Here is a 13,164-nt window from a genome sequence, read left to right as displayed (position 1 = left end):
GTGTCTCTTTCACTGACTCTTCTTCTCCCTGTGATTCAAGTTTCCCCTTAATTCTGTCCTTGACCATCACTTTTCCCTTCACACTCCATCTCCTCGCCCCTCCTCCTAATTGATAGTCCCAAATTTTTAACTGCCTGTCAGACATCTCCACTGGGAACTTATAACATCACCCCTCACTTCATATTTTGAAAACAGGCTTTTCCTGTCTCTCAAACTCATTCTCCATTCTGCCTCCACTCTTTCTTTATTATCATTCTTTTCATTACTCATGAAAATTATCACTGAGAAGGAGGCCGCCTTGCTCAGTGTTCCTGCTAGTAAGTGCAACTGTCATCAAACCAAGTCTGTCTGATTCCGAAGTCACTGTGCCACATGCTTGGCCTCTCCTCTTAGGGACGAGGGGGGCATTGCTGATGGATTTGAGACTGGGGTGTGAGGCCAGGGGGACATTGTGCCCTGACCAATGCCTTAAAGCTCTGTGTCACGGAATAAGCTGGGATGTGATGGAACAAGAGCTGGGTTCAGATTGTGTCTCTCTGCTGTTGAGTGCATGACCTTGAACAACCACTTAATCTTTCTGCCCTTCTTCCCGGGTGCCACGATACCCACTTGACCAGCTGTCATTCTTGTTAGATGAGATAAATGCCCTTGAAAACATTTAGCACGTGGTAGGCACTGAGGAGCTATTTGTGAAATCTGAATCTAAATGGAGGGAAATGAAAATAAAGGGATCCTGCTTTAACTCTGTGACATAGGGCCCACAGGAGCAGTTGACTGTGCAGTGTGGGGGCGGGCTGGGCCCTCTGGGAGGAAATTGCCTCTTTGGGTGACACAGCATACACCCTGTACACACCCATTTCACTGCTCAGAAACAATGCAAGTTGAAAAACCCCAAATCATGGGGTGGGTGGGGAGAAGTTGACTCTGTAGCAGCTGCTAATTAGGAAATCCTACTCCCAGGCTGTGCTAGCATCCCTGATGTTGGTTCACAAACAGATGTTTTAGAACATTAAGATACTACAGAAGTGGAAGTTGTCAACTTGTGGGGGACAAACAGGCAAAGCAATGAAACACTCTTGACACAGGGGGCTGAGTGCAGAGGGAAGGATGGTATTTCCAGCTCAAAAGATACCTGGGAAATTGGGACATCTAAACTCCAGTATGAGGCCGGGCGGTGCGGCTCAGTTGCATGGGACGTGAGTGAGGTTTGAGCAAGCACTTCTGACTGGAGAGGGGGATGGGTGAGGTGAGGAGAGCCAGCCTCAGAGGCTGCCCCTGAGTGTCCAGTAGGGCACAGCGTCTTCTTCTCCCCATCTGGCCCAGACTCCAAAGCCTGAGGCATACCTTCTTTCCATTTCTCCAGGGCCATTGTCTTCTCCACAAAAGTCAGAGCAGGGACTGGATTATCGCCCTGCGTGTGTTAGGTCCCTGCTGACTCCTAGCTGCTTTACTTTAAATTTCTCTCCCACTCGGGGTTTACACCTGTGCTGAACAGGGAACCACGCCAAAACCAAAATTCAACCACAGTGGTCCCAACAACTCAGGCTTCTGAAGAGATTCTTCCTTGGACCTCAATAAATATTTTAGCACTGGACTCATTATTCTCCCCCAGATATGGCATGGAATCATCACAAGCCCTTACATGTCCACAATCAAAAGACTGTGAACAGGGGACGCCTGGGTGGCTCAGTCGGTTAAGCGTCCGACTTCAGCTCAGGTCATGATCTCACAGTTCGTGGGTTTGAGCCCTACGTCGGGCTCTGTGCTGACAGCTAGCCCAGAGCCTGTAGCCTGTTTCAGATTCTGTATCTCCTTCTCTCTCTGACCCTCCCCTGTTCATGCTGTCTCTCTCTCTCTCTCTCTCTCTCAGAAATAAATAAAACATAAAAAAAAAAAAAAAAGATTGTGAATGGGTGGCAGAGTGGGTGGGCTGGAGTGCTGCATGGTTAGTTAATCCCTTTCTGAAGAGCAGTTCATAGGCAATGAAGGAGTAGAGGGACACCAGGTTCAACATGGGGCAGTGAAATACTGTTCTTTCAGAACCCTGGGCCAGTGACATCAGGGGCTTATGCCAGAGATGAGCCTGGCTCTCACCCTGTGCCCTCCTAGTTCTTTCTCCCTGCACCTGCTGGCAGAGTGTCCTAGAGCAGAGCCAGAGCAAGGCCCCAGCTCACACAGCCCACCTCAGTCCTTTCATGGGGGTGCACCCCTAGCTTCTGGCAGGGCTTGTACCTCTGCTACCAGCTCAGCTCCACTGCCCGGAGACAGATTGGTTAGCAGTGCCTGCCAAAGTCATGTCCAAATCTGTCCATTCACATTAAGAAACCTAAACCCCTTGAACAGCTGCAATGGGTATAGCACTAACTACAGACCAGATAGTCTTTGACACTCTCACATGTGAGTGTACTATGTCACAGTCCAGTGAGGTAGGTGCTGTCATTATCCCCTACAGATGAAGACACCAAGGCACAGAGAAATTACGTATATTGTCCAAGGTCATATGGCATGTCCGTGATAGACTCAGAAGTCCAACACAGACAGCCTGTCTTTAACCAGTCTGTGTGTTACCTGCTGCTTCTCTTGGTAAGCACTGGATTTCTAGATCCAGACAGGGCTGGAGGCAAGCTCTTTTCCTTTTAGATGAGAGGGTATCCACACAGAGAACAGCTTCACAAAGTGGGGTAAAGCAAGCAACTTTTTAGTGTTGCCTCATGTGTTCCTAGGGGAAGAAAGGGAAGATCCCCAGAAGAAGAGAGACTGTAAAGGTAAGAGTTTCTCATCAATCCAGGTGGCAGTAGCACCTGTGACTGAGGGAAAGAGGGTGGAGGTGGCATCACGAGCCCACAGGTCTCTTAAGGCCCACAGGGCCCAGCAGTGGCAGTACTGACCAGGGATGTGTTCAGTCTCTAGTTGTTGTGGACAGATGGTCATTGGCAACTGTGGCCACAGCTGGTGCTGAGTGGTTAGATCCCCAGAGGCTGGGTAGTCCAGACACAGGTAAACTCGTTAGTCCTTCAGCTGGGTAGTCAAGGCTACTCACATGCTTATGTTTCAGAAATAGCTGTATTATGAGCAAGTTGCATGAGCCACCTTTATATTGAAAGTCTATAGGCTTTACCTACCTTACAGAGCCGTCTAAGGACCAAAGAAAGCCTATGACAAGAAGGCTTCCAGACCTAGAGTCCTTTTACCAAGATACCAACTTTTTTTGTTCTTTTTCTTAGGAGATGCATTTTTTAAAGTTTATTGTTAGGAATCTCTACACCCAACATGGGGCTTAACTCACAACCCTGAGATCAAGAATCGTATGCTCTTCCAACTGAGCCAGTGAGGTGCCCCAGGAGATGGCATTTCTTAAAACAGATATGTGTGTGTATATATGTATGTATGTATATATATATATTTATATATATATATATACATATATTTAATGTTTATTTTATTTTTGAGAGAGGGAGAGAGAGAGAGAGACAGAGCATGATCAGGAGAGGCAGAAAGAGAGGTAGAAAGAATCCCAAGTAGGCTCTGTGCTGTCAGTCAGACTCAAACTCACAAACCATAAAATCATGACCTGAGCTGAAATCAAGAGCTGGATGCTTAACCATCTGAGCCACCCAGGTGCCCCTAAACACATGTATTTTTAATAATATAAGGTCATATGGTACATGTCATTTTTTAATTTTTGTTTTCACTTAACAGTACAGCGTGAACATAGTACATATCTAAAACTGTATCAGTAATATATTTTGGTCAGCTCTTTAAGATTCTATTGTCTTATAGTTATGTTTACCAACTTCCTGTTGCAGAAATTTAGGTTGTTTCCAGTTTTCATTATTACAAACAAGGCCGTGGTAAACTTTCCTGTGCCTGAAACTGCACATATCCTTAAGAATTTCCTTGAAATTAATTTCCAGAAATGGAATCCCTGGATGGAAATGTATGCCTGTTTTTAAGGCTTTTGCAGTGGATTGCTGAATTTCTCACCAGAGTGGGCCAGTTACATTGTAACCAGTGTTGTGTGGAAGTGCCAGTCTTCTATGGCCACAGTGACACTACATCTTATGATTTTTTGAGTCTTTGCCAATTTGATAGGCAAAAACAAATTTATATAAAAAGTTGAAAGTCTTTTCTAGTTTGCATTTGTATTTTATTTCTTTCCAACAATAATGTTGTGTATTTACTCTCAAATTATACATTTACTTATTCACATTTGCATTTATTTTTTTAATTTTTAAGTTTTTAAGTGTTTTTCTTAAATAGTTTATTGTCAAGTTGGTTTCCATATAACACCCAGTGCTCATCCCCACAAGTGCCCTCCTCCATGCCCATCACCCCCCTTCCCCACTCTCCCATCCCCATCAGCCCTCAGTTTGTTCTTAGCATTCAAGAGTCTCTCATGGTTTGCCTCCCTCCCTCTCCCCAACTATTTTTCCCCTTCTCCTCCCCTATGGTNCCTCAGTTTGTTCTTAGCATTCAAGAGTCTCTCATGGTTTGCCTCCCTCCCTCTCCTCAACTATTTTTCCCCTTCTCCTCCCCTATGGTCCTCTGTTAAGTTCCTCCTAATCCACCTATACTTCCAAACATATGGTATCTGTCCTTCTCTGCCTGACTTATTTTGCTCAGCATAACACCCTCAAGTCCCATCCATGTTGCTACAAATGGCCAGATTTCATTCTTTCTCATTGCCATGTAGTACTCCATTGTATAGATTCAAAATATACATTTTCTTCTGTGAATCACACATTCATGTTCTTTGTGAGATGTACATCTTAGGAATTTTTTAAAGTTCATTTATTTACTTTGAGAGAAGAGGGGGGCAGAGAGAGAGAGTGAGAGAGAGAATCCCAAGCAGGCCTCATGCTGTGAGGGCAGAGCCCAGTGCAGGGCTCACACTCAACCTTGAGATCATGACCTGAGCCAAAATCTAGAGTCAGACACTTAACCTTAGACTGAGCCATCCAGGTGCCCCGTACATCTTAGGACTTGGAAAAACTTCGTGTATTAGGAATGCTAAACTTTATCATCCACTGCAGATATTTACCCTGGCTTGTTATCTAACTTCTTTGAATTTAAATTTTTATTTTTCATCAAACTCATACATAGTTAAAAGGTCAGATATGTTTTAGAAGGCTATTATTAAAAACCCTGACCACTGTTACCATCGTAATTTTCTGCTTCCCAGAATCAACCACTTTCAACCCTTTTAACAAGCTCGTTTAGTCATCCTGTCCATACCTCTCAATAACACGCTTAAATTGCTGTTTGTTGATTCATTGTTTTGGTTTTAGGCAATATTTATTGGTTTCTCTCAATGGGAATTTCTGCAAGCTCTACCAGTTGGAAGTGATACACTCTCTATTCTTTAGGGTCAGCTTGAGGAACTTGAGAATGCATTTTTGACACAACTTAAAGTCACCCTTCAACACAACATGATTCTGGTTATCCCCTCCTGACTTATGTGCTATTGGTATCCAGAATTTGTTCTATCGTGTTTTACTAATCCCACAAATGAGAAATTATTTTATAAATTCAGTGTTGCTTTAGATTTATGCACGTATTTGCCATTTTCTTTGCTCATTATATTTTCTTCCCTCTTCTAGCCTTCATCTAGTATTGTTTTTCTTCTGCATGACATAAAATTCTCCATAATTTTCTTTAGTGGAGGCGGTTGATAAACTGAAATTTGACTGAAAATGTTTCTTTCTTGAAAGGTAGTCCCAAGATATTTTTCAAAGATAGTTTTATTGAATGTACAATTCTAGTTTTTCCTCTCTTGGCACATTGAAAATATTTATCCACTGGTTTTAGGCTTCCATTGTTGCTGTTGAGAAATCAGACGTTAGTGTAATTGTCATCTTCTGTAGATGATTTGTCATTTTTCCCCTCTGGTTGTTTTTAAGACCTACCTTCTCCGTGGTTTTCTGCAGTTTGACTATGACATGGGTTTATATTTATGTATTGTTTTATGTTCTAAGGATTTGTTGGGCTTCCATACTTTGAGGAAAATTCTCAGCTTTTACCTTTTTCAATATTACCATTTCTCTCTTTTCTCTCTTCTCTGCCTACAACTCCAGTTATATATATGTTGGACTTTCTCACTTTTATCTTCCTTGTCTCTTCCTCTCATTTTCATATTTTCTGTCTTTTTATATCATCTGGGCATTCTCTCATCATCTGTCTTGTAATTATTCTTTTTTCAGTCCTATCTAATCTGTGAAGTTTCCTAATTTCAATCATTATATTTTATTCATTTCTAGAATTTCCATTTAGAGTTCTTTCACTTCTTTTGGCCATTATTTTTAGCCTCTCTTTCTCTCCTTTTCAGTTTCTTATTTCTTTTCATGTAGTTTTATATACTTATATTCTTTGACTGATAATTCCAGTATTTGAAGTCTTAGCTTATCTAGGTTGCTGACTCTTGCCCAATGCCTTTTTTCCTTTTATATTTATTATATATATTAAATATATATTATATATATTAAATTATAATATATATTTTATATATTTTATATTTTGAGACTGATCTCTTATTCCTTAGAATTTTATCAATAAATGATAAGATTGGATTGAAGATATGTTCATTTAGAGAGCATTCAGTTTGTTTCTCTGCAAAGCAAGAGGCACTGTGTATAAGAACCACTTTTCTTTCGCACTAATGGGATGTGTGTATGTATGTGTTTGCACATATGTGCATTTGTATTTGAGATACAACTTACATGCCATAAAATTCACCCCTTTAAAGTATATAATTTAGTGGTTTTAGTATATTCACAAAGTTCAAGATAAAATATATCCTTGGCTTGAGGTTTAGACAATACAAGTATTGTGAATTTGTGCTGCACACCCACATGAGGGCTACCTTTCTGGTTACAAATTCTTGAGTGAGATTTATTTTCCTTCACCTAAAACCAAGACCAAAGGGCCACTTTTCCCTGCTGTCCCCCTTCTTCAGGGCAGATTTTTTTTTTCTATGTGTCTTACACCCATGGTATAGCCCTGGTCCCAGCTTTATATGGTCTGAGTTTTCTCTCAGACTCTCTCCTTAAGAGTTTTGTCTCCTATCTCTTACATCCTCTTGATAATCAGATCAGAAGTTCAAGCTCACAGAAGTTGAGCAGGTACCCTAGGGCAGCTCCTAGCTGCCAGGAATTAGCTCATTTTTCTGAATTCCAGCTCTTGGTTCATATTTGGCCTTAGAAGATGTGATTCTTTACTTACTTGCCAATTCAGTAATGCATTTAGAAATATTTTTTAAAAAACATTTTATTTAGCATATTTGTAGTGGCAGGATGATCTGGGACAGTGCAAGACTACTATCTGCCTTTTTTTGTTTTGTTTATAGGGTACATTTTTTTCCTTCTTCCATCTTCAGTCACCCCTCCAGGGAGACAGCATAGTCCAGTGCTAGCCATGTCTTGTCTTTATGGCCATTCTGTACCTTCCAAAGACTGCAGTGGAATTCCTAGGGACGTTCCCAGTTCTTTGAAGAGGGACATGTTGCTGCTTCCTCAGCCATGTGAGCCTCAGAGGCCCAACAATAGCCAAGTTCACACTGATCTTAAAGTTTTAATAGAGCACAATTCATGTTCTTCCTTTGCTCATGACATACCAGCTTCAGGGCATTGGTTTCTAGTTGTCTACCTCCCCACAATCACTTTTTTCTGGCTTCTGTTAAGAACAATCTCTCTTCATTGTGCCCAGATGACCAGGAGGATAGAGAGAGCATCCTCAGCCCTTTTCACCTTATCTGGAGAGGCCAGTTTGCCTTGCAGCTAAAATAGGAAGATCAAAGGGCACATGCTGTATGGGTCTCTGGTCTCAAGTTGAAATTGTGGACTTGGTGGCTGCCCTAGGAAACCCCTCTCCATATCCCATTTTCAGGTGAATGGGGGCCTTGCCTGTCTGGGCCTGGGCCCCAGAGGAGCCCAGATGCCTGGCAAGTCTCTCCCCTTTTCAGGAAGTTTCTGTTAATTACCACTTACAGGAAACAGAATAGGAAGCATGAAAGCAGCAGTTCTCAAGGGATTTGGGGAGAAAAGGGTTCCCTTAGGAAAGTTTGTCAGAATCTCTTATAAGAGATTTAAAAATCACCACCCCTACAATCCCAATAAGTGAGCCACACTTCTGGTAGGAGTGGACCAGAGTGGGGGAAATGCTGGGAACCGTTGACCTAGAACTACATTATCCAGTTTTGTAGCCACTAGCCACATGTGGCCATTGTGCTCATAAAGTACAGTTAGCATCATACTCTGAAATTTACAGGTGTGATGCCAAAAAAAGAATGCAAAGTATCTCAACTTTTTATATCAATTACATATTGAAATGCTACTATTTTGAATGTCAAACTATGTAAAATATGTATTAAAATTAATTTCATCTGTTAGTTTTTTTTAAGTCCAACCATGAGCAGGGGAAGGGCAGAGAGACAGGGAGAGGGAGAATCCCAAGTAGGCTCCAAGCTGTCAACGCAGAGCCCAATGTGGGGCTTGAGCTCATGAACCATGAGATTATGACCTGAGCTGAAATCAAGTCCGTTGGGCAACTGACTGAGCCACTCAGGCGCCTCTCATCTGTTACTTTTTAAAATAAACTTACAAATGTGGCTTGCAATTGTGTCTTACTTTATATATCTCTTAGTGCTGATCTAGAAGATAACTTGTTCCTTTTGGGAAAGTGTGAGTGCGTGTGCCTGTGTGTGTGCATGTGTGCATGTGTGCCTGTGATATTTTGAGCTGAACTGTAGGCTCTGCCTGCAGCTGCTACTGGTCAGATGGCTGGCCATTTTTTTGCCTGACTCATACAGACAGAAATGACTTCATTCATTCCCACCAAGGTCTCTCAACAGTGCCCACAGCCCCTGATCCTACGCAGAATGAAAAATATCCTTCCCAAATGAGGAAAATAAAAATAGGGTTTTAAGGGAGCCATGTAATCAGCAATAACTTTAAATGGTCCTTGTCCTCATTGCTTTCTCTAGAAACTCATTAAACTCCGTGCCCTCCAATTAGCACATGTATTCCATATTAACTTCCATATTAGTTTGTATATCCAGGGAAATGGCTCTTGGAATGTTGTTTGTGTTTGGGTGTTAGCTCCAGGAGCTGGCACCCCTGCAGTGGCGGGCTCCCACTTCCCAGCCGTGGCTGCGTCACATGCAGACATCTTCAGAGTCACAAGGCAGCCTTTTGGGTTGGGTTTTGGTGTCCCACCAACGTGCTCTGACTCTGAACCCCCTGCCTTGTTAAATGACACTTGGTTCCACAGATGATTACCCCTGTGCCACTTTCCCCTCAACTTTCACCTGATCCTGATGTTTTTACCTCATGCCCTCTCTGCTGTCATCTTGGGTGCTATGGCAGAATATGACCACTTCAGTATATTTTCTGACTCATCTAAATCCATCCCTAATTTATAAATGTCAAATAGTGGTCCGTACTAATAACCAACCTCTTCTTCAGCACCCCTGCAGCAGAACTGAGGGGGAACTGGAGGATTTGTCCTGCGTGTTGTGCACAGCTGAACGCTCTGGAACTTGGACGGGGAGCAGGCTGTCTGATGACTTGGGCAAGGAGTATGACCCTCCTCCCCTGGGCCTCCTCTGCCTCCTGGGCAGAGCCGGGAGAAGAGACATTGTGCAAGGGTTGAATGAATAAGGGCATGTCTAGAACTTATATCCATGGTTGGCATGCACACACATACATGATTGCTGTTATTTTTCTTTAAGAAAATGAGTCTATACTCTCAACTCTATTTTGAAACTTTAAAAAAATTTTTAGTGTTTTATTTTTGAGAGAGAGTGCTCAAAAATTTTTATTTTTGGGCAGGGTAAGAGCAGAGAAAGGGAGACAGAGGCTTCAAAGCAGGCTCCACACTGACAGCAGAGAGCCCAGTGTGGGGCTTGGACCCACAAATTGGGAGATCACTATCTGAGTTGAAGTCAGACACTTAACCGACCAAGTCACCCAGGGGCCCCTGAAACCTGTTGTTTTAACTCACTAACACCTGTAAAACATCTTTTTATAACATTTTAATACCTCATGGTGTCCTTTCATATGAACATACCACAACGGGTGTGATTGATCTGTGGCTGTAGGGTTTCTAGTTTTGTTTCTTCCTTCCTTCTATTCTTCCTTTCTTTTTTGCTATTATAAACAATGACAACATAACTATCAGAGCAGCTAAATTTTTGTTCACATTCTTGAGTATTTCCTTAGGATAAATTCAAAAAAAACAAAAGCACTGCATCAAACCTATTTACGTTACTAAGGTTTTGGTAATATTGCCAGATCCTTCACATGTTTTTCCGGAATTAGCCATGTCCCACCTCCCAGCCCCTGCCTGCAAGAGTAGGTGTCAGGATGGAGAGCTGCCAGCTTTCCCCGTCCTACCATGCAGGAGACACAATTCACAACCTTGGCGCTTACAAGTGCTTCCTTCCCTGTGCTCACACCTGACCTGCGCCCCCCACACCCCTCCCCAAGCCTGCCCGGACGCCAGAGCTTCAGGTCCTCTTCCCGGAGCCCCACATTGGTCTCCTTCTGTCCGTTTTCATCATTTTTTCCACTTACTGTAAAACTCAATCCTACATAGTATTGTTGCTTCACAATTTCTCCCACTACATTGTAGGAATAATTACTTTGGGGGAAAAGGAAAGGTGAAATTATTCTACCTGAATTCACTTCTTTACTGATGCATCTGCTCATGGCAGACTGAGAACTGGCAGGTTCTCACTGATCCGTGTTCGTACTGTTTCAGCTGCTCTAAGGAACCACTGGCCAGAAAGTAGCACTGAACCCCACATAGAAAATGTCACCGTTGATCAGAACCAAACGGACTTTTCAACAGTGGTCTCCAAGGAGGGTGGGATGACTCAGACCGCCAGAAAGAGCCACACGTCTTCAGATGCTCCAGAAGACTTCATTCCACAAACTGAAGCGGCAGATGCTGCAGGAAGAAATGACTCTTCCGGGAAAACAAATTTCACCATTTCCCCTGTTGGGCCTGACACAGCCACAGCTCTGACTTCCCAGAGCCTCACTATAGGTGAGTTTGTGCCAGCGATGCTCATTTCATTCGTGTATGTCTGGTCCTGGAAGGTGAAATATCTGCCCTTCTCCCTCTTCCCCATCCTGAGTGCCCATCCAAGGGTCCTGGGCTGGGGTGGCTCAGACCTGGGCCCTAGGGTGCATCTGTGGCATGCTGTGATTAAGTGAGTTATCAGCATAGACCAGCTGAGGGTGCAGATTTGCCTGGAGCCCGAGCAGTCCTGGGGAATTGACATTCCATGGCCAGACTGAATCCAAAGGACACCTGGTGATCGTGCCACATGCCACAACTGCAGAGATCCCTGATCTGTCTGGTGGGCTGCGTGTGTGGCCGCCCAAATGGTGATTCCTGCTTGAACCTGCATGGCTCGGTGGCTTGCCACTTCTAGCCAAAAGTTTCAAGGAAGGGCTAAGGGCTGGATGTGCAAGATTTGACTGAGGAAGGGAAGACACAGAAAACTGGCTCTCATTATGTACCTACTGTATACCAACATATCTATTCTCTCAGTTCTCACCACAAGCCAATGAGGTCACATTATTCTCATTTTAGGAGTTTGGAAACGGAAGGTAGAGAAGGTCATTATCTGAGGTGTATAGGTCAAACAACTAATAGGTATTAGAGCTGGGATTTTAGCCTAAGTCTGTATGTCTGAGCACGTAGGAGGATGGGTGAGGAGTGGGATGTGTGGTCACAGACCACGTGAGGAAAGGACAGAAGTGTGGTCTTTTTTCTGGGCTGGGAAGTTGGGCAGCTTCCCCTAGGGGAGTGTGCAAGTCACACATGGAAGAGAGGACGGTTGTGTGGATGGGGTGAGGAGGAATCATGGAGGACTTAGAAAACTGGGCAGTTTAGATTTGACATGGTAGGAAGAGTCACTGAAGGCTTTTGAACAAGGCAGTGACATGATTAAAGCGAATTTGGGGAGGATTCACTTGGCAGGCAGGTATAAGATGCCCGGGGTGGGAGATGGGGCAGAGTGAACCTGGCAGACATAGAAAGTGGACAGAGAAGTCCAGATGCCGGCTGATAAGGTCCATGGCCTGGTGGCCTCAGGTGGAAAGGAAGCAATTGGTAAAGACTCTTCACAAAGGAAAATTGATATGACTTGGTAATAGCCTAAAAGTACACATACGATGACACCATTAAAGATGAACCCCCTGGTTTCATGAGCTTGCTCCAGGAGGCCGGGTTGAGGGACTCAATTCTATAAAGAGTACGAATGACAGTATTTCGTGTTCCCTTCATGGCATGATGGGCTTAGAGCTTAGAGCTTAGACCTGCACATGATGCTGCCTGGGTTCGTTGGTCATCCAGATATTGGAAATTTTGTTTATGTTGAATTCACGTAAATAATTCTGGGACCAGCTTTGTGGAATGTGAGTGATGCATCGTGGTAATCAGAATCCGATCTTTGATTCCATATCGTCTGATACTTAGCTTCATTGTGCCTCTTTTGTAATAACCTCCCCACAAAATGCAGCCTTTGTTTGTAAGATCTGAAAACAGTCTTTGTCTTGGTTCGTGGTCTCTCATTCAGGAGTTAATTTTTCATAGAATGAATAATTGCTCCTAATTTCTTCTCATAGAGGTCAGAGATGAGCCCACTCAAACATTATTCAGACATTTGGAAGCCTGCTGGTGGAATTTTAATTGTTGCCGTCTACTTTCAGCGTTGGGAACTCTTCACTCACCATCCAGTTCGGGGTCAGAAGGCAGAACTGCCCCTTCGCACGCTGACAGCGGAACATCCCAAGGGTTCCTGGCAAGAGGAAAGGGGCTCCCAGAAGAAGTGACCATGCACGCCCAAGCGACTGCCACTTGGGGTTTCGGCCAATCCCCTCTTCCTACTTTGGAGATGGAAGAGGAGACCACAGTCTCCAGGAAGAGAAATTCCTCAGGACCAGTGCTCTCCTGGACACATTTCTCCAGGACACCGGCTCACTCCCCTCCCTCAGACCACCCCAGATGTGAGTGCTCCTAGCCCAGTCTCACATGCTGAAATCCTCCAAAATAGAAGTAGGAGATGCATACAGCTTGCTAGTAACATATCTGTCACAGGGGCTACGGGAGAAGACATTAATGAAAAATGTAAAATATTTGGAGGGATAGTCCCATCTC

The 13,164-nt window shown here is 43.6% G+C and overlaps 1 protein-coding gene across 1 annotated transcript in view; it reads left to right on the top strand.

The window, feature by feature from the left end:
• The window catches only part of HEG1 (heart development protein with EGF like domains 1), a gene marked incomplete at its 5' end in the record, with an annotated part of 83,187 nt that overhangs the window by 18,186 nt on the left and 51,837 nt on the right, over positions 1 to 13,164 (top strand). The window contains 2 exons of the mRNA XM_039253035.1: positions 10,756 to 11,043; positions 12,717 to 13,013. Coding sequence (XP_039108966.1) covers positions 10,756 to 11,043; positions 12,717 to 13,013 — 585 coding nt within the window. The remainder of the gene's footprint in view (positions 1 to 10,755; positions 11,044 to 12,716; positions 13,014 to 13,164) is intronic.

Source organism: Hyaena hyaena, unplaced genomic scaffold, assembly GCF_003009895.1.
Source record: "Hyaena hyaena isolate Hyena2069 unplaced genomic scaffold, ASM300989v1 scaffold_434, whole genome shotgun sequence".
NCBI lineage: Eukaryota > Metazoa > Chordata > Mammalia > Carnivora > Hyaenidae > Hyaena > Hyaena hyaena.
This window is presented reverse-complemented; position numbering and strand designations above follow the sequence as displayed.